At 49.1% G+C, this 21,828-nt stretch overlaps 1 protein-coding gene and 2 pseudogenes across 5 annotated transcripts in view; 2 read left to right on the top strand and 1 right to left on the bottom strand.

Moving 5' to 3' along the window:
- The window catches only part of ECSIT (ECSIT signaling integrator), a 26,083-nt gene extending 8,012 nt beyond the window's left edge, over positions 1 to 18,071 (bottom strand). Inside the window, exons 1-4 of one of the 5 annotated variants that reach the window (XM_023188684.1) lie at positions 17,959 to 18,039; positions 17,620 to 17,754; positions 5,003 to 5,121; positions 256 to 673 (exon numbers count right to left, since the gene is read on the bottom strand). In XM_023188684.1, the coding sequence (XP_023044452.1) occupies positions 256 to 673; positions 5,003 to 5,098 (514 nt within the window). In that variant the 5' untranslated portion in view covers positions 5,099 to 5,121; positions 17,620 to 17,754; positions 17,959 to 18,039. Of the gene's footprint in view, positions 1 to 255; positions 674 to 5,002; positions 5,122 to 8,228; positions 8,346 to 8,377; positions 8,399 to 17,619; positions 17,755 to 17,958 lie in introns of those variants that run through there. The other 4 variants (XM_023188683.2, XM_023188686.1, XM_023188685.1 and 1 more) reach the window with 4 other exon arrangements.
- On the top strand, positions 7,801 to 8,607 carry LOC111523817 (annotated as a pseudogene).
- Positions 8,405 to 10,109, top strand: LOC111523837 (annotated as a pseudogene).
- Positions 18,072 to 21,828: the final 3,757 nt, after the last annotated feature.

The raw sequence follows: 21,828 nt of genomic DNA, 5'->3' as shown, positions 1-21,828 counted from the left end.
GGAAGGAAGGAAGGAAGGAAGGAAGGAAGGAAGGAAGGAAGGAAGGAGGGAAGAAAGGAAGGAAGGAAAGAAAAAGGAAAAGTCAGAGGAAAGAAAGAAAGAGAGATGAGTGATGAAAAGAGGGATTGGGAGAGGGAGGGGAGCCAGAGAGACAGAGACGGAGCCATGGAGGAAGGAGGGGCTGAGACCCAGGAGAGGTGCTGCCAGCTATCAGTGTAGCCCACTCCCCACCCCACGCCAGCCTCCTGGCCTCACCGTGGTTCTCCATCTGCTCCAGGACGGCAATCCCACACTCCTGCTGCCGAGGGTAGTGGACGAAGATGCGCTGGATGATGTTGCGAGGCCGGAAGACCTCTTTGGGGAAGATGTCGAGCAGCTGGTTGTACACAGCCAGGTCCCGCTCGACGCCATACTCCCGCATCTTGCGCAGGGCCAGGTAGATGAAGTCAACGTGGCCCCGCTTACGCACGCTGTGCTCCCCAAATTTCTGCACCGCCTGCAGGAAGCTGGCCTTGTCCCGTTCCCCAGTTGGCGCCTGCCCAAACAGGTCCTCATAGGGCACCAGAGCCTTGGTGGGCCTCTGCCGGGGTTCCGGTGGGCTGGAAACCAGGGACTGTTCAGAGCTATGGGCGGCTGCGCTGCAGTGGAGGCCCTGAGGGAGCTGGTGAGGGACCTGGGGAGGGAGGAGAACTGCTGGAATCTGACACCTCCCAGTGTTTATGGGGGCGCCAGGCTGGCTTTCCTGGGAGAGGTCCCAGTGGCCTCCCTGAGGACTTGGAGGTATGGAACTGTAGTTACAAACCCAAGATTTGAGGCCATTACAAAGTGCAATAAAACACAATGCTGGCACAGTAGGGAGGGAACAGGTACTGTTAGCAATGGCTATGGGGAGCTGGTAAAAACTGCCACGGAGGCAACTTGGTAATATTCACAGTGATGACACACACATGCCCAATTTTTTTTTTTTTTTTTTTTTTTTTGAGACAGGGTCTGGCTCTGTGGCCTAGACTGGAATGTAGTCGTGATACTAGGGCTTACTGCAGCTTTGAACTCCTGGGCTCAAGCAATTCTCCCCCTCTGGCTGTCCAGTAGCTGGAACTACAGGTGTACACCACTCCACCTGGCTAATTTTTCCATTTTCAGCAGAGACGGGAGTTGCGCTGTTTTGCCCAGGCTGGTCTTGAACACCTGTTCAAGTGATCATCCCGTCTCCACCTCCCAAAGTGTTGGGATTACAGACATGAGCCACTGTGCCTGGTGGCCCTTTTTGCTTTTAATTTTTCTTTTTTTTTTCAGACAGAGTCTCATTCCGTCACCCATGTTGAAGCGCAGTGGTATGACCTCAGCTCATGGCAACCTCCGCCTCCCATGTTCAAGTGATTCTCATGCCTTTGCCTCACAAGTAAGCTGGACTATAGACGTGTTCCACCACACCCTGCTAATTTTTGTATTTTTAGTAAAGATGGGGTTTCATCATGTTGGCCAGGCTGGTCTCAAACTCCAGGCCTCAAGTGATCCACTTGCCTCGGCCTCCCCAAGTCTTTTTTTTTTTTTGAGACAGAGTCTTGTTCTGTTGCCCAGGCTGGAGTGTAGTGGCGCGATCTCGACTCACTGCAAGCTCCGCCTCCCAGGTTCACACCATTCTCCTGCCTCAGCCTCCCGAGTAGCTGGAACTACAGGTGTCTGCCACCACGCCCGGCAAATTTTTTGTATTTTTAGAAGAGACGGGGTTTCACCATGTTAGGATGGTCTCGATCTCCTGACCTCGTGATTCGCCCACCTTGGCCTCCCAAAGTGCTGGGATTACAGGCGTGAGCCACTGCACCTGACCTAGCCTTCCCAAGTCTTGCGATTATAGGCATGAGCCACCGCACCCAGCGCCTTTCATTTTCTTTTTTTTTCTTCAGATAGAGTTTCACTCTTATCACCCAGGCTGGAGTGCAATGGCGCCATCTCAGCTCACTGCAACCTCTGCCTTCTGGGTTCAAGCGAATCTCCTGCCTCAGCCTCACAAGTAGCTAGGATTACAGGTGTCTGCCACCATGCCCAGCTGATTTTTGTGTTGTGTTTGTTTGTTTGTTTGTTTTTCCTGAGACAGAGTCTCGCTCTGTTGTCAGGCTAGAGTGCAGTGGCACAATCTCGGCTCACTACAACCTCTGACTCACTGGTTCAAGAGATTCTTCTGCCTCAGCCTCCGAAGTAGCTGGGATTACAGGCACATGCCACCACACCCAGCTAATTTTTTGTATTTTTAGTAGAGACATGGTTTCACATGTTGGCCAGGCTGGTCTTGAACTCCTGACCTCATGATCCGCTCACCTCAGCCTCCCAAAGTGCTGGGATTACAGATGTGAGCCACCGCGCCCAGCCTAATTTTTGTATTTTTAGTAGAGGTGGGGTTTCACCATGTTGGCCAGGATGGTCTCGAATTCCTGACCTAAGGTGATCCACGCACTGCGGCCTCCCAAAGCGCTGGGACCCTTTTTCCTTTAAGAGATGGAGTCTAGCTATGTTGCCCAGGCAGGGAGTGCAGTGGCTATTCACAGGCATGAGTCAACTGGTCAGCACAGGAGTTTTGACCTGCTGTTTCCAACCTGGGTCAGTTCACACTTCCTTAGGCAATGTGGTGGTCCTCCAAGTCCCAGGAGGTCACAATATTCATGCAAAACTTAGTGCAGGACACTCCATCAGCATAGTGCACAACAGCCCAGAACTCCTGGGCTCAAGTGATCCTCCCACCTCAGCCTCCAGAGTAGCCAAACTCTGGTTCTAGATGACACAGTAACAAATTTCTTATTTTAAATTGAATTTTTAAATTAGAAGGATTACATATAAGGCATCTAAAAAATATACAGCTAGTTAGCAAGGCTGTACTGTGCTTTGATTGCACCACTGCATTGCAGCCTGGGCAACATAGTGAGACTCCATCTCTCTATGGAAAAAATAAAAAAATAAGCTGGGCATGGTGGTGTATACCTGTAGTCCCCGCTACTCAGGAGGCTGAAGCGGGAGGATTGCTTGAGCCCAGGAGTTCCAGGCTGCAGTGAACTACGATTGTGTCACCGCACTCCAGCCTGAATGAGAGAGTGAAACCTTATCTCTAAAAAATAAGTGAATGTGTGTGTGTTTACACAGACACATACACACACACACACACACATATATATAGCTAACAAGTTAAGAGCCAATATTAGTCCAGGCTTGGTGGCTCACACTTACAATCCCAGCACTTTGGGAGGCTGAGGTGGGCAGATCACCTGAGGTCAGGAGTTCGAGACCAGCCTGGGCAATCTGCTGAAACCTCATCTCTACAAAAAACTACAAAAATTAGCCAGGCATGGTGGTATATGTATGTAGTTCCAGCTACTGTGGAGGCTGAAGTAGGCAGATCAACTGAGACAGGGAGGTTGACGTTGCAGTGAGCCAAGATCACGCCACTGCACTCCAGCCTGGGTGACAGAGGGAGACTCCATCTCAAAAAAAACCCCTGAAATTTCAGTCAATTAATACTATAGTATTATAGTATTATACTATATAATATATATAGTATAGTATATATAGGTGGTGTAGTAGTATACCACTCTGGGGTAAAAATCAGAAAGGAAGCTCTAAAATGCCTAACGAGGGGGAAACACTGCGACGGAGGTAATGTAAATGAAATGCATAGCATGGGGCCGGGCACAGAGTAAGCGCTCAATACGGGAACTATTAATATTCCCACCATCATCGTTATTGCTATCTATGGCTGTCAATCTGCTTTCGCCATCTGGTCACTATGGGTACGAGAAGGAAATTCAGTTTTCTGCCCCATCTCCACAAGCAGATGCAGGAGGACCTGCCCACAGTCACCACACAAATCCACCGAGCTCATACATCCTTATTTTCAAAGTTAATCCCCTCACCCACATGGACACTAGCATCTCTTAAATTAGGGTCCAGGCACAGTGGCTCACACCTGTAATCCTAGCACTTTGGGAGGCCAAAGTGGAAGGACTGAGGACCCAGAGGTTCAAGACCAGTCTGGACAACACAGCAAGACCACATGTTTAAAAAAATTAGGAGCCGGGTATGGTGGCTCATGTCTGTAATCCCAGCACTTTGGGAGGCTGAGGCGGGCGAATTGCCTGAGATCAGCAGTTTGAGACCAGCCTGGCCAACACGGTGAAACCCTGTCTCCACTAAAATTACAAAAATTAGCTGGGCGCGGTGACACATGCCTGTAATCGCAGCTACTCAGGAGGAGGAGGCAGGAGAATCACTTGAACCCAGGAGGCAGAGGTTGCAGTGAGCCAAGACCGCGCCACTTATACTCCAGCCTTGGCGACAAGAGCAAAACTCCATCTCAAAAAAAGAAAAAATTAGCTGGGCGTGGTGGCTCAAATCTATGGTCCCAGCTACTCAGGGGGCTGAGGTGGGAGGCTCATTTGAGCCCAGGAGTTTGAAGCTGCAGTGAGCCCCGATTCCAGGGCTGGAATGTACTCCAGCCTGGGTGACAGAGCAAGACCTTGTTTCAACAAAATAAATAAATTAGGGACTTTTGGCCAGGCATGGTGGCTCACGCTTGTAATCCCAGCACTTTGGGAGGTTGACGCAGGTGGATCGCTTGAGCCCAGAGTTCAAGACCAGCCTGCCCAACGTGGTGAAACCCCATCTGTACAAAAATATACAAAAATTAGCTGGGCGTGGTAGTATGTGCCTGTAGTCCCCACTACTTGGGAGGATGAAGCGGGGGTATTGCTTGAACCTGGCAGGTCAAGATTACAGTGAGCTGTAATCACACTACTGCACTCCAGCCTCGGCTACAGAGCGAGACACTGTCTCAAGGAACAAACACACGAACATACACAGACATACGTAAATTAGGGACTTTTAATGGGACCTCAGCACTGATAGGCCAGTCCAGACTCACCAAGCTGACTGCACAGAGTGGATTCTGAAGGGGTTGGGAGCAAATCCCAAGCTTACCTCCCTCTACCCAAAAGACTGCCTGGCTGGTGCTTACCTGAGAGATGGAAGTTCCTGTAAGGGCGGCCCCGCAGATGCCTCCCCAGGCCCTACAGAGGCCTCGGGCCAGTAGGGTGGCCTGGACCCAGCTCATGCCTCTCCTTGTCAGACAATCACCTGACCCAAAGAGAAGATTCAGCATTAGTCTGGCAACTTACCCACTAACAGATGCAAGGGCCCCGCAGGGTTGAGGGCACACTCCAGATTATGTGGTTAACTCACCAGCCCCGATGTTTGCCTTACCCAAGAAATGGGCTCAGATGACTCAAAGATTTTGTTCATGGAACAGCACCACCAACTCCGCTGCCCCAGGGGCGTGATCAAAGCTCAGTACAGCCTCCAACTCCTGGGCTCAAGTGATCCTCCAGCCCCAGAGCGTCGAGAAGCTGGGACTACAGACGCGTGCCACCATGCCCAGCTAATTTGAAAATAGTTTGCAGAGACCCAGGGTCTTGCTGTGTTACCCAGGCTGGTCTTGAACTCCTGGCTTCAAGTGATCCTCCCACCACTGTCTCCCAAAGTGCTGGGATCACGGGTGTGAGCCACCACTCCTAGCCACTACAATCTAATTTTATAAAATGTGTGTCACTCCAACAAGAATCCCTGTATCTGGCCAGGTGCAGTGGCTCACGCCTGTAATCCCAACACTTGGGGAGGCTGAGGCAGGCAGATCACCTGAAGTCGGGAGTTTGAGACCAGCCTGACCAACATGGAGAAACCCCATCGCTACTAAAAATACAAAAAATCAGCCGAGCATGGTGGTGCATGCCTGTAATTCCAGCTACTTGGGAGGCTGAGGTAGGAGAATCGCTTGAACCCGGGAGGCAGAGGTTGCAGTGAGCTGAGATGATGCCATTGCACCCCAGCCTGAGGAAAAACAGCGAAACTCCATCCCCAAAAGAAAGAAAGAAACCCTGTACCCATTAGCATTTAATTTTCCTTCACTCCCAACCCCAGGAAACCACTCATCCACTGGCTCTATAGATGTCCCTATGCTGGGCATTTCATACAAATGGAATCATAAGTGCTCCTTTATGACTGGTTTCCTTCACTTGACACATTTTGTTTTGTTTTGGTTTTGGTCTTTTTTGAGATGGAGTCTCGCTGTGTCACCCAGGCTGGAGTGCAGTATCTCGGCTCACTGCAACCTCTGCCTCCCAGGTTCAAGTGATTCCCATGCCTTAGCATCCCGAGTAGCTGGGATTACAGGCACATGCCACCGCGCCTGGCTAATTTTTGTATTTTTAGTAGAGACGAGGTTTATCATGTTGGCCAGGCTGGTCTTGAACTCCTGACCTCAAGTGATCCGCCAGCCTCAGCCTCCCCAAGTGCTGGGTTTACAGGCGTGAGCCACCACACCTGGCCCACTGACGTGTTTTCAAGGTTCCTGCATTGATTTTTTTTTTAATTAATTTATTTTTTTTAGACAGGATCTTGCTTTGTTTCTCAGGCTGGAGTGCAGTGGCACAATCTTGGCTCACTGCAACCTGCTTCCCAGGCTCATGATTCTCCTGCCTCAGCTTCCTGAGTAGCTGGGAACTATAGGTGTATGCCACTGCACTCAGCTAATTTATAGATTTTTTTGTAGAGATGGGGTTTTGCCATGTTGCCAAGCTGGTCTCAAACTCTTGACGTTGTGATCCACCTGCCTCGGCTTCCCAAAGTGCTGGGATTACAGTCGTGAGCCACCGCACCCGGCCTTTTTGTTTTTTGTTTTTTTTTTTTTTGAGATGGAGTTTCGCTCTTGTTGCCCAGGCTGGAGTGCAATGGCACGATCTTGGCTCACCACAACCTCTGCCTCCGGGATTCAAGCGATTCTCCTGCCTCAGCCTCCTGAGTAGCTGGGATTACAGGCATCCATCACCACCCCCAGCTAGTTTTTGTATTTTTAGTAGAGATGGGGTTTCTCCATGTTGGCCAGGCTGGTCCTGAACTCCCAACCTCAGGTGATCCACCCACCTTGGCCTCCCAAAGTGCTAGGATTACAGTCATGCCCGGCCAATTCCATTCTTTTTGGAATGGAATATAACCAGGTTTTGTAGGGCTATAACCATATTTTATTTATGCATTCATCAATTGATGGACATTTGGAGTTGTTTGCCAAATGTTTTTGACTGTTATAACTACTACTGCCATGAACATTCGTGTAGAAGTTTTATGTGAACATATGTTTATACTTCTCTTGGGTATATACTTAGGAGTCGAACTGCTGAGACATATGGTAACTACATGTTTAACAGTTTGAGGAACTGCCAGACTGTTTTTGGGGATGACTGCACCATTTCATATTCCCATCGACAATGTACAGTTGACCCTTCTTCAACAGAGTTTTGAACACCGTGAGTCCATTTATACGTGGGATTTTTTTTTCCTCAGTAAAAGTTATGGCTGCACGTGGTGGCTCATGCCTGTAATCCCAGCACTTTGGGAGGTCGAGGCAGGCAGATCACCTGAGGCCAGGAGGTCAAGAGCAGCCTGGCCAACATGGGAGAGACCCCCATCTCTACTAAAAAAAAAAAAAAAAAAATACAAAAATTAGCCTGACATGGGGGCACACTCCTACAGTCCCCAGCTACTCAGGAGGCTGAGGCAGGAGAATCGCTTGAACCCAGGAGGCAGAGGCTGCAGGGGGCCGAGATTGTGCCACTGCACTCCAGCCTGGGCAACAGAGCAAGACTCCGTCTGAAAAATAAAAATAAGACCAGGTGTTGTGGCTCACGCCTGTAATCCCAGCACTTTGGGAGGCTAGGCAGGAGAATCACTTGAGGTCAGGAGTTCAAGACCAGTGTGGCCAACGTGGCAAAACCCCATCTCTACTAAAAACACAAAAATTAGCCAAGCTCCTTTTGCGGGTGGTGGCAAGAGGATGCCATGAAGACCTCGGGCACACTACAAGAGCACAAGTTGGTGGGTCACTGCCTGCCCACCCCCAAATGCCATACACCGCCCCTCTACCACATGCAAATCTTTGTGCCTAATCATGTCGTCGCCAAGTCCCACTCTGGTACTTCATATCTCAGTTAAAGAGATGAAGAAGTCTTCAGGGTAGATAGTCTACTGTGGGCAGGCGTTTGAGAAGCGCTCCCTGCGGGTGAACAACTTCGGCATCTGGCTGGCTATGACTCCCAGAGGGGCACCCACAACATGTACCGGGAATACCTGAAGCTGACCACCAGGGGCGCTGTCACCCACTACTACCGAGACATGGGCGCCTGGCACCACACCTGGGCGCACTCCATCCAGATCATGAAGGTGGAGGAGATCGCAGCCAGCAAGTGCCACCGGCACACGACTCCAAGATCAGGTTCCCGCTGCCCCACAGGGTCCTGCGCCATCAGCACAAGCCACGCTTCACCACCAAGAGGCCCAATACCTTCTTCTAGGTGTAGAGCCCTCGCCCATGTGTGCCCCAGATAAACTCAGGAACACCTCGGTTAAAAAAAAAAAAAAAATTATTCAGACATGGTGGTGCACGCCTGCAATCTCAACTACTCAGGAGGCTGAGCCGGGAGAATTGCTTGTGGCCTGGGAGGCGATGTTACAGTGAGCTGAGATTGTGCCACTGCACTCCAGCCTGGGTGACCGTGTGAGACTCTGTTTCAAAAAAACTAATTAAATTTAATTAAATTTACAACTTTATTTTTTATTTTATTTTTTTGAGACGGAGTCTTGCTCTGTCGCCCGAGCTGGAGTGCAGTGGCCGGATCTCAGCTCACTGCAAGCTCCGCCTCCCGGGTTTACGCCATTCTCCTGCCTCAGCCTCCCAAGTAGCTGGGACTACAGGCGCCCACCACCTCGCCCGGCTAGTTTTTTGTATTTTTAGTAGAGACGGGGTTTCACCGTGTTAGCCAGGATGGTCTCGATCTCCTGAGCTCGTGATCCGCCCGTCCCGGCCTCCCAAAGTGCTGGGATTACAGGCTTGAGCCACCACGCCCGGCCCTTAAAGTTACAACTTTAAACACCGGCGGGCTGGTAAAAAAGAAAGTTACAGCTGAATGTGCCTGCCTCTCCATCTACCTCCTCCACCTCTTCTGCCTCTGCCACCCCTAAGACAGCAAGACCAACCCCTCCTCTTCTTCCCTCGCCTCCTCAGCTTACTCAGTGTGAAGACGATGAGAATGAAGACCTTTATCATGATCCATTCCCACTTAATGAATAGTAAACTAAATGTGTTTTCCTGATTTTCTTAATAACATTTTATTTTCTCCAGCTTATTGTAAGATTACAGTATAATATATGTAATATAGGGCCGGGAGCGGTGACTCACGCCTGTAATCCCAGCACTTTGGGAGGCCAAGGTGGGTGGATCACGAGGTCAGGAGATCGAGACCATCCTGGCTAACACGGTGAAACTCCGTCTCTAATAAAAATACAAAAAATTAGCCGGGCATGGTGGCGGGCGCCTGTAGTCCCAGCTACTCAGGAGGCTGAGGCAGGAGAATGGCCTGAACCCGGGAGGCAGAGCTTGCAGTGAGTCGAGATCACACCACTGCACTCCAGCCTGGGCAACAGAGCAAGAATCTGTCTCAAAAAAAAAAAAAAAAAAAAAATATATATATATATATATATATATATATATATATATAATTTAAAAATATGTTAATCGCTCTTTTTCTGCCACCAAATTGCACGGAGGCGGAGGCTTGGGTGAGTTCAAGATTCAGCTTCACCCGTAACCCACCACCATGGCGAGGAAGGCATTGCTGCTGGAGGTGTAATGGACGTTATTACTGCTTTATAAGAGGTGCTGAAGACCGCCCTCATCCATGATGGCCTAGCACATGGAATTCGCGAAGCTGCCAAAGCCTTAGACAAGTGCCAAGCCCATCTTTGTGTGCTTGCATCCAACTGTGATGAACCTATGTATGTCAAGTTGGTGGAGGCCCTTTGTGCTGAACCTAATTAAGGTTGATGACAGCAAGAAACTAGGGGAATGGGTAGGCCTCTGTAAAACTGAAAGAGGGGGAACCCCGTCAAGTGGTTGGTTGCAATTATATAGTAGTTAAGGACTATGGCAAAGAGTCTCAGGCCAAGGATGTCATCGAAGAGTACTTCAAATGCAAGAAATGAAGAAATAAATCTTTGGCTCATATTAAAAAAAATGTTAATCGACTGTTTATGTAATCCCTGAGGCCTCTGGACAACAGTGGGCTATTAGTAGTTAAGATATTTTGTTTTGAGACAGGATCTCACTCTGTTGCCCAGGCTGGAGTACAGTGGTATGATCAAGGCTCACTGCAGACTTGACCTCCCAACTCAAGCAATCCTCCCACCACTGCCTCCTGAGTAGCTGGGACTACAGGTGTGTGCCACCACACCTAACTAATTTTTTAAATTTTTTTTTTTTTTTTTGAGACGGAGTCTCGCTCTGTCGCCCGGACTGGAGTGCAGTGGCCGGATCTCAGCTCACTGCAAGCTCCGCCTCCCGGGTTTACGCCATTCTCCTGCCTCAGCCTCCCGAGTAGCTGGGACTACAGGCGCCAGCCACCTCGCCCGGCTAGCTTTTTGTATTTTTTAGTAGACACAGGGTTTCACCGTGTTAGCCAGGATGGTCTCGAACTCCTGAGCTCGTGATCCGCCCGTCTCGGCCTCCCAAAGTGCTGGGATTACAGGCTTGAGCCACTGTGCTCGGCCAATTTTTAAAATTTTTATAGAGGCGGGGTTGCCCTCTATTTTCCAGGCTGATCTCAAACTCCTGGGCTGAAGCAATCCTCCCACCTTGGCCTCCCAAAGTGCTGGAATTACAGAGTGAGCCACTGCACCTGGCTGGATTTTTGGGGAGTCAAAAGTTATATGTAGTCTGGCACGGTGGCTCACGCCTGCAATCCCACCACTTTGGGAAGCCAAGATGGGAGGATCACCTGAGCCTAGGAGTTCAGGACCAGCCTGGGTAACATAGTGAGACCCTATCTCTCCAAAAAGAAAAAAAATTAACCAGGCATGGTGGTGCACACATATGGTTCCAACACATATGGTTCCAGCTACTTGGGAGACTGAGGCAGGAGGATCGCTTGAGCCCAGCAGTTCAAGGTTGCAGCTGAGCTATAATCACACCACTGCATTCTGGCCTGAGTGACACAGCAAAATCTCATTTTTTAAAAAACAAAACAAAACAAATTGTGTGGAAGGTCAGCACCCCTAACCATCAAGTTGTTCAAGAGTCAAATGTAGATGAGCTCCAATTTCTCCATATCCTCACCAAAACCTGTTTTGTCTATTTTTTTTTTTTTTTTTTTTTTGAAATGGAGTCTCGCCCTGTTGCCCAGGCTGGAGTGCAGTGGCACAATCTCGGCTGGCTGCTACCTCTGCCTCCTGGGTTCAAGCCATTCTCCTGCCCCAGTCTCCCGAGTAGCTGGGATTACAGGCGCCTGCCACCACGCCCAGCTAATTTTTTGTATCTTTAGTAGAAATGGGGTTTCACCATATTGGCCAGGCTGGTCTCGAACTCCTGACATCAAGTGATCCCCTCAACTCAGCCTCCCAAAGTGCTGGGATTGCAGGCGTGAGCCATCACGCCCAGCTGTTTTGTCTATTTTTTTCCAATAGGTTTTTGGGGAATGGGTAGTGGTTACAAGAGTAAGTTTTTTACAGGTGATTTCTGAGATTGTGATGTACACATCACCTGAGCAGTTGAGCAGTGTATACGCTGTACCCAATGTGTAGTCTTTTTTATTTTTTGAGATGGAGTCTCGCTCTGTCGCCCAGGCTGGAGTGCAGTGGCACAATCTCAGCTCACTGCAACCTCCGCCTCCTGGGTTAAAGTGATTATCCTGGCTTAGCCTCCTGAGTAGCTGGGATTACAGGCACGCACCACCATGCCTGGCTAATTTTTGTATTTTTAGTAGAGACAGGGTTTCACCAATTTAATCAGGCTGGTCTTGAACTCCTGACCTCATGATCCGCCTGCCCTGGCCTCCCAAAGTGCTGGGATTATAGGTATGAGCCACTGTGTACAGCCAAGTTGTAAGAGTTCTTTATATATATATATATATTTTTTTTTTTTTTGAGACATGCTCTTGTTTTGTTGCTCAGGCTGGAGTACAGTGGTGTAATCTCAGCTCACTGCAGCCTCGACCTCCCAGACACAAGCGATCCTCCCACCTCAGCCTCCTAAGCAGCTGGGATTACAGGGATGAGCCACCACACCCAACTAATTTTTGTATTTTTTGTACAGATGGGGTCTTTCCATGTTGCCCAGGCTGGTTTCAAACTCCTGGCCTCAAGCAGTCTTCTCATTTTGGCCTCCCAAAGTGCTGGATTACATGTGTGAGCCACCACCATGGCCTTTATCTTTCTGGATGGATATTATACCCTTATGACTTGCAAATATTTTCTTCCATTCTGAGAGCTATTTACTTTATCATTTGTAGCATAAAATTTTAAATTTTGATGAAGTCCAACTTATCCTTTTCCTTTTAATAGCTGTGCTTTCTTTTTTTTTTGTTTGTTTGGTATTATATCTAAAAACAACCATTGCCTAGCCCAAGGTCAAGAGATTTACATCAACATTTTCTTTCTTTTTTTTTTTTTTTGAGATGGAGTCTCATTCTGTTGCCCAGGCTGGAGTGCAGTGCTGCGATCTCGGCTCACTGCAACCTCCACCTCCCAGGTTCAAGCAATTCTCCCGTCTCAGCCTTCCGAGTAGCTGGGATTACAGGCGTTCACCACCCCGCCTGGCTAATTTTTGTATTTTCAGTAGAGACGGGGTTTCACCATGTTGGTCAGGCTGGTATCGAACTCCTGACCTCATGATCCACCCACCTCAGCCTCCCAAAGTGCTGGGATTACAGTTGTGAGCCACCGCACCCAGCCTACAATGTTTTCTTCTAAGAGTTTTTGTTTTGTTTTGTTTCTGAGATGGAGTTTCGCTCTTGTTGCCCAGGCTGGAGTGCAATGGCGTGATCTTAGCTCATTGCAACCTCTGCCTCCCAGGTTCAGGTGATTCTCTTGCCTCAGCCTCCAAGTAGCTGGGATTATAGGTGCCCACCACCATGCCCAGCTAATTTTTTTTTTCTTTTTTGTATTTTTAGTAGAGACAGGGTTTCACCATGTTAGCCAGGCTGGTCTTGAACTCCTGACCTCAGGTGATCCACCTGCCTTGGCATCCCAAATGCTGGGATTACAGGCATGAGCCACCGCACCCGGCCTCTTCTAAGAGTTTTACATTTTTACGTTCAAGTCTATGATCCACTTTGAATTAATTATGGCGTATGGTGTGTGGAAGGGGATCGCATAATGTGGACATACAGTTGAATTTGTTAAAGACTATTCTTTCCCTATTTTATTGTCTTGACACCCTTGCTAAAAACCAATTGACCATAAATGTAAAGGTTTATTTCTGGGTTTACAATTCTATTGTATTGATCTACGTCGACACTTATGCCACTATCACATTGTTTTGTTTTTGTTTTTGAGAGGGAGTGTCGCCCAGACTGGAGTGCAGTGTTGCAAGCTTGGCTCACTGCAACCTGTCACCCAGGTTCAAGTGGTTTTCCTGCCTCAGCCTCCCAAGTAGCTGGGATTACAGGCGCCCACCACCACACCCGGCTCATTTTTGTATTTTTAGTGGAGAAGGGGTTTCGCCATGTTGGCTAGGCTGGTCTCGAACTCCTGGACTCAAGGGATCTGTCCACCTCGGCCTCCCAAAATGCTGAGATTACAGGCGTGACCCACCATGCCCAGGCTACCACATTGTTTTTGATAACTATAGCTTTGTGGTAAGTTTTGAAATCAGAAAGTCTTCCAACTTTGTTTTTTTTTTTTTTTTCAAAATTGTTTTAGCTGTTCTCACTTCCCCACAATTTCATATGAATTTTAGAATCAGCTGTTAATTTCTGCAAAAAAGCCAGCTGGGATCCAAACAGGGATGGTGTTGAATCTGTAGATCAATTTGGGAATTATTGCTATCTTCTGATCCATGAACATGGGATGTCTACTTGTTTGGTTCTTCTTCTTCTTCTTTTTTTTTATTTTTTTTAAGACAGAGTCTCTGTCGCCCAGGCTGGAGTGCAGTGGCATGATCTCAGCTCACTGCAACCTCTGTCTCCCTGGGTTCTGCCTGCCTCAGCCTCCAGAGTAGCTGGGATTACAGTCACCTGCTATCACGCCCAGCTAATTTTTTTTTTTTTTTTTTGTATTTTTAGTAGAGATGGGGTTTCACCATGTTGACCAGATTGGTCTCGAACTCCTGACTTCAGGTGATCCGCCCACCTCAGCCTCCCAAAGTGATGGGATTACAGGCATGAGGCACCATACCCAGCCTAATAGTTCTTTAATTTCTCTCAAAGTTTTGTAGTTTTCAGTGTATTCTGCCATTACTTTTAATGGCAAAAACCGCAATTACTTTTGCACCAAAATAATGTAAGTCTTTTACTTCTTTTGCTTAATTTATTTGGGACAGGCACAGTGGCTCATGTCTGTAATCCCAGCACTTTGGGAGGCCGAGGCAGGCAGATCACCTGAGGTCAGGAGTTTGAGACCAGCCTGGCCAATATGGTGAAACCCCATTTCTACTAAAGATAAAAAAAATTAGCTGGGTGTGGTGGCAGGCGCCTGTAATCCCAGTACTCAGGAGGCTGGGGCAGGAGAATGGCTTGAACCCAGGAGGCAGAGGTAGCAGCGAGCCAAGATTATGCCATTGCACTCCAGCCTGGGCAGCAGGGAAGACTCCATCTCCAAAAATATATATATATATACATTATATACATTTCCTTTATTCCTTTTTTTTTTTTTGAGACGGAGTCTCACTCTGTCCCCCAGGCTGAGCAGTGGTGCAATCTCGGCTCACTGCAAGCTCTGCCTCCCCGGTTCACACCATTCTCCTGCCTCAGCCTCCCGAGTAGCTGGAACTACAGGTGCCCGCCACCTCGCCTGGCTAATTTTTTGTATTTTTAGTAGAGACGAGGTTTCACCGTGGTCTCGATCTCCTGACCTTGTGATCTGCCCGCCTCGGCCTCCCAAAGTGCTGGGATTACAGGGGGTGAGCCACCGCGCCCGGCCACGTCTGACTAATTTTTGTATTCTTAGTAGAGATGGGATTTCACCATGTTGGCCAGGCTGGTCTCAAACTCTTTACCTCATGATCCACCCACCTTGGCCTCCCAAAGTGCTGAGATTACAGTTTTGAGAGCAACTGCGCCAGGCCCAAATCTGCATTTTAATGAGTCCCTGGTATCTCCTATGAGCATTACAGTTTGAGAAGTGGCATCTGTGTGCTGATGGCTCCCCAATGTTCACCTCAATCCCTGGGCCCCAGCCTTTATACCTAACTGCTACTTTGCCATTTCAAACATAATTTGCTCCAAACTGATATCCTTGCTTAAACTTGATCCTCTCTACCCTAGCCAATCGCACCACTACTACTTATCATTCAGGCTACAAACCTAGGAGTCACTTCTGAGTCCACTATGTCCCTCACTCTTCCATTCAATCCATCAACTAGTCTGGGTGACTACTTCCAAATCCATCCCAAATGCAACTCTTTCTGTCTGAAGCCACCATCTCAATCTATGACTTGGATACCTATCAAGCCTCCCACATCTGCCCTACCCGCCTCCAGTCAGTTCTCCCCACTATGGCCAGAGGGAGCTTTTTTTTTTTTGTGGGGGAGACAGAGTCTCATTCTGTTGCCCAGGCTGGAGTGCAGTGGCATGATCTCAGCTCAGTGCAACCTCCGCCTCCCCAGTTCAAGTTGATTCTCATGCCTAGGCCTCTCGAGTAGCTGAGACTACAGGTGTGTACCACCACACCCAGCTAATTTTTTGTATTTTAGTAGAGATGGTGTTTCATCATGTTGCCCAGGGTGGTCTTGAACTCCTGAGCTCAAGCAATCCACCCATCTTGGCCTCCCAAAGTGTTAGGATTACAGGCATGAGCCACTGTACCCAGCCAGAGGGAGCTTTTAAACTAAACTTAGGTCAAGCATGGTGGCTAACGCCTGTAATCCCAGCACTTTGGGAGGCCGAGTCGGGTGGATCACGAGGTCAGAAGTTCAAGACCAGCTTGGCTGAGATGGTGAAACCCCATCTCTACTAAAAATACAAAAATTAGCCAGCTGTGGTGGTAGGCGCCTGTAATCCCAGTTGCTCCAGAGGCTGAGGCAGGAGAATCCCTTGAACCTGGGAGGTGGAGGTTGCAATGAGCCGAGATTGTGCCACTGCACTCCAGCCTGGGTGACAGAGCGAGACTCCATCTCTAAATAAATAAACAAACAAACTAACGAAAATTAGTGATTTCTGCCTAAAATCGCTAACGGTACATCACACTTAAAATCAGGGACTGGGCACACTGGCTCACGCCCGTAATCCCAACACTTTGGAAGACCAAGGTAGGAGGATCACTTGAGCCCAGGAATTCAAGACCAGCCTGGGCAACATAGCGAGACCCCATCTCCACAAAAAAATTAAAAATTATCCAGGCATGGTGGCGAATGCCTGTCATCTCAGGTACTCAGGAGACTGAGGCTGGAGGATCCTTTAAGGTCAGTAGTTAGAGGTTGCAGTGAACCATGATTGCACTTGTGAATAGCAACTGCACTCTAGCCTGGGCAACATACTGAGATCCTGTTTCTAAAAATAAATAGGCAGGGAGCAGTGGCTCATGCCTATAATCCTAGTGCTTTGGAAGGCCAATTAGGGAGGATCACTGCAGCCCAGGAGTTCAAGACCAGCCTGGACATAGCAGGACACGATCTCTACAAAAATTGTTTTAAAAAATTAGCTGGACCTGGTGGTGTGCACCTGTAGTCCCAGCTACTGGGAAAGCTGAGGCAGGAGAATCACTTGAGCCATGGAGTTTGAGGCTGCAGTGAGCTATGATCGCACCACTGCACTCCAGGCTTGGCGAACAAGTGAAATCCTGTCTCTAAAAAATAAAAATAAATAAATAAAATCAGACAGGGTCTACCCCTCTCAACTCAACTCCTACCACTGGTAGCTTCAGCTACACTGTTTCTGAAATAAACTAAGTTTAACCCATCTCAGAACCTTTGTACTCGCTTTTCTCTCTGTCTAGAGCTTTCTTCCTCCAGATCTGCCCACAGCTGTCTCTGGTCATTTCAATGAAAGGTCTTCTTTGACCACCTTTCATTCCCCATATTTTTCTAAAAGCCCTCATCAACCTATTAATTTTTGTTTGTTTCTGAGACAAGGTCCTGCTCTGTCCCCCAGGCTGGAGTGCAGTGGCACAATCACGGCTTACTACAGCCTTGACCTCCTGGGCTCAAGCAATCCTCCCACCTCAGCTTTCCAAGTAGCTAGGACTACAGGCGTGCACCACAATGCCCGCATAATTTTTTGTAGAGAACAGGGCCCTGCTATGTTGCCAAGGCTGGTCTCGAACTCCTGGGCTCAAGGGAAATTCCCGACACCATTAACGCATTTTTAGTAACTTATCAGTATCTGAAATCACCTGTTTCGTTTATTTGTGATTTGTTCAAAGTCTGGTTCCCCCAGGAGATGAGGGATTTTTATCTATCTTTCTCGCTGCTGTGTCTCCAGCACCCAGGACAGTGCCTGGTATACAGTAGATGCCTAAGAAGTGTCAACCGAACGGAAACAAGCGCTCAATTTCAACAAAACACCTATAAATCTGAACCCCGAGGTACACTGTACGTACAGCAGCTCTGAAACTGGCTGCCAGGATTCTGGGTCTCTTGGGGGAAACAGGCAGACGTAGATTCCAATTCCTGCCCAGTTGCCGACTTGTGGCGTGACCTCTGGCGAGGACTTTAATCTGGGTCAGTTGTTTCATCTGCAAAACCGGAGACTGGAGGCGTGAGGCGGCTGGCACAAGAGGGGCGGCCTTTCCCAGCGCGTCCCCGCCCCCACTACGAAAGGTCACGGCGCCCTGGCCCTGCAGCTGGGTCCCTCCAGGGCTGCCCTCTCGCGCTGCCGGGTCCTGAAGGGTCCGCTTAGAGCCCAGCAGTTCGCGCTCGCCTACCCGCGCGCGACCTACCTACTCACGCGGCCAGCCGCGGACTCCAGGCCAGCTCTGTCTTGATGCTGGGCGCCGCCATATTGGCCCAGAGAGCGTCCGGGTCAGGGAGCGCCAGGGACGCAGCTAATCAAGAAAGCCGATATAATAAGTCCCGCCCACAACGCGAGGTGCGCCAATAGGAAGGCGGAAGGGCCTTGGACCCGCCTCATAACGAGGTAGGCCCCAATTCTAATGAGTCAAGTCTCACTCCTGGGAACCTGGGAACCTCGAAATGGCCTGGGAGGCTGGACTTGGGAGTCTGTGAATCCAGCCGCAGGCCCCCGGGGCTGAAATGAGAAAATGAATTAAAAAAAAAAAAAAAAAAGTGAAAGGAGGCCGGCACGGTGGCTCATGCCGGTAATCCCAGCCCTTTGGGAGGCCAGGAATTCGAGACCAGCCTGGGCAACATAGCGAGACCCCCTTCTCTACAAAAAAGTTAAAAATTAACTGGGCGTGATGGCGCGTGCTCGTAGTCCCAGTATTCGGGAGGCTGAAACGGGAGGATCACTTGAGCCCTGGAGGTCGAGGCTACAGTGAGCCATGATTGCACCACTGCACTCCAGCCTGGGCAACAGAGTGAGACCCTGTTTCTAAAAATAGTAATAATAACTAAATAGGGCCGGGCGCAGTGGCTCACGCCTGTAATCCCAGCACTTTGGGAGGCCGAGGAGGGCGGATCACCTGAGGTCAGGAGTTCGAGACCAGCCTGGTGAACACGGTGAAAGCCCGTCTCTACTGAAAATACAAAGTTAGCAGGGCATGGTGGTGGGCTCCTGTAATCCCAGCTACTCAGGAGGCTGAGGTAGGAGAATCGCTTGAACCCGGGAGACGGAGGTTGCAATGAGCCAGGATCACTCCACTGCACTCCAGCCTCAGCAACAGAGCGAGACTCTGTCTCAAAAAATAAATAAATAGGCCGGGCGCGGTGGCTCACGCCTGTAATCCGAGCACTTTGGGAGGCCCAGGCGGGTGGATCATGAGGTCAGGAGATCGAGAACATCCTGGCAAACACGGTGAAACCCCGTCTCTACTGAAAATACAAAAAAATTAGCCGGGCGTGGTGGCAGGCGCCTGTAGTCCCAGCTTCTAGGGAGGCTGAGGCAGGAGAATGGCGTTAACCCGGGAGGTGGCAGAGCTTGCAGTGAGCGGAGATCGCGCCACTGCACTCCAGCCTGGGCGACAAAGCGAGACTCCGTCTCAAAATAAATAAATAAATTAATTAATTAATTAAAAATAAAAATTAGTGGGTCGTGGTGGTGAGCTCCTGTGATTCCAGCTACTCAGGAGGCTAAGGCACCAGAATTGCTTGAAGCCAAGAGGTGGAGGTTGCAGTGAGCCAAGATTGTGCCACTGCACTCCGGCCTGGGCGACGGAGTGAGACTCCGTCTCGATAGATAGATAGATAGATAGATAGATAGATAGATAGATAGATAGATAGATAGATAGACAGACAGACAGGAAGGTCTCAATGAGGCGGCCTTTGAGTAAAGGCCGGAGGAAGTGAGTGAACCTTCTGGATATCTGGGGAACGCTTTTGGCACTGGGAACAACAGCAAAGACTCTGTGTGGTTGGAATGGATAACTTAGGAGGAAATGTGATAAAACGAGGTGAGATTGAGTAATGGGGGCTCCTGGTCTCCCCCAGAAAGCTCCAGATTTAGGCTGTTAATAACTAAGGTGGATAAGCACATAAAATGGGCTATTGGCAATAGCAGTGGCCCCGGGAAAGGAAGGCTATCTATCCTCATAAGCCCATTTCTGCAGTTCCTCAGCTTCTGTGGTGCGGTGAGCTGGCATGGGGACTAGGATGCAAGAACCTGCTCTTAGGATGCCTCAAGGACTCTGCGCAGCCGCAGGACATCCACCTCACCAGAACTCCTGTGATTGGACGATCTGAGAAGACCTGTAGCCAATCAGCTGCTTGGCTGGAGCACTCCTCCTTGGCACGTTGACAGGCACGTGGGTAGCGGCTGGGAGCACTACTGCCCTCTGCCAGGCTCCCGCAGCTACAAGCAGGCAGAGTCAGCTCTGCTTAGCTGGGGAGTGGGTAAGATGGTGGGGTCACTGACCTGACTGTGGCCTTCAGAGTCACTGGTGTCTTCTTGAGGTACTCATGGCTTTTATTTTCTTATTTATCTTTTCAGAACTAGTCTTTTTATTATTTTTTATTTTATTATATTTTATTTATTTACTTTTTGGAGACAGAGTCTGGCTCTGTCGCCCAAGTTGGAGTGCAGTGGTGCAATCTTGGCTAATTGCAACCTCCGCCTCCCACGTTCAAGCAAGTCTCCTGCCTCAGCGTCCCGAGTAGCTGGGACTACAGGCACGTGCCACCATACCAGGCTAATTTTTGTATTTTTAGTAGAGATGGAGTTTCACCATGTTGCCTAGGTTGGTCTCGAACTCCTGGGCTCAAGTGGTCCTCCCGCTTCAGCCTCCCAAAGCGCTGGGATTACAGGCACTAGCCACCGTGCCCAGTCATTATTTATTTATTTATTTTTTGAGATGGAGTCTCACTCTGTCGCCCAGGCTGGAGTGTGGTGACACAATCTCGGCTCACTGCAAGTTCCGCCTCCTGGGTTCAGGCCATTCTCCTGGCTCAGCCTCCCGAGTAACTGGGACTACAGGCGCCCGCCACCACGCCCGGCTAATTTTTTTGTATTTTTAGTAGAGACGAGTTTTCACCATGTTAGCCAGGATGGTCTGATCTCTTGACCTCGTGATCCGCCAGCCTTGGCCTCCCAAAGTGCTGGGATTACAGGTGTAAGCTACCGCGCCCGGCCTATTATTATTATTCTTAAATAGAGATGGGGTCTCACCATGTTACCAAGGCTTGTCTCAAACTTCTGGCATACAGCGGTCCACCCATCTTGGCCTCCTAAAGTGCTGGGATTACAGGCATGTGCCACTACACCAGGCCGGTAGTCTTTTAAAAACAGGTATGCACAGGACATGCATGATGGCTCACGCCTGTAATCCCAACACTTTGGGAGGCCAAGGCGGAAGGATCACGAGGTCAGGAGATCGAGACCATCCTGGCTAACACGGTGAAATCCCGTCTCTCCTAAAACAAAACACAAAAAATTAGCCGGGCATGGTGGCGGGCTCCTGTAGTCCCAGCCACTCTGGAGGCTAAGACAGGCGAATCACTTGAACCCAGGAGGCAGAGCTTGCAGTGAGCTGAGATCGCGCCACTGTACTCCAGCCTGGGCAACAGAGCAAGACTCTGTCTCAAAACAAAACAAAACAAAACAAACAAATAAAAAACAAGTATGTACATACTTTATGTCCTGTATGTATTAACACAGAACACCATATGTGAGGCCCTGGTGCAGAGTCTTTAACATGCAGTCCCAGAAAGAACCATATAAAAAGTAGCAGCTTCACAGTGGAAGATCCTAGCAGACACCACCTTAACCAAGGGACCAACATTAATATCACCAGCAATGACTCATGATGATATCATGAAGTCCTTGGTATGACGCACTTAGAAGGGTACATCATCACCTCTCTGGTATTCTTCCTGGTAATGCAGACACCTTAGTTTATTCAAGACAAACCAAACTCAAAGACAATCTACAAAATAACTGACCAGCACTCTTCAAAAGTGTCAAGGTCCTGAAAGACCCAGGGACTATTATAGACTGTAGGAATGTATGGAGACATGACAATTAAATGCAATGAGGGCCAGGCACGGTGGCACTGTAGTCCTAGCTATTTAGGAGGCTGAGACAGGAGGATCGCTTGAGCCCAGGAGTTCAAGTCCAGCCTGGGCATCATAGTGAGACCTCATCTCCAAGATAGATAGATAGATAGATAGATAGATAGATAGATAGATAGATAGATAGA

The sequence above is a fragment of the Piliocolobus tephrosceles genome, chromosome 21 (assembly GCF_002776525.5).
Source record: "Piliocolobus tephrosceles isolate RC106 chromosome 21, ASM277652v3, whole genome shotgun sequence".
Classification (NCBI taxonomy): domain Eukaryota; kingdom Metazoa; phylum Chordata; class Mammalia; order Primates; family Cercopithecidae; genus Piliocolobus; species Piliocolobus tephrosceles.
The sequence above is the reverse complement of the archived record's forward strand: the minus strand, read 5'-3'. Positions and strand labels throughout refer to the sequence as shown.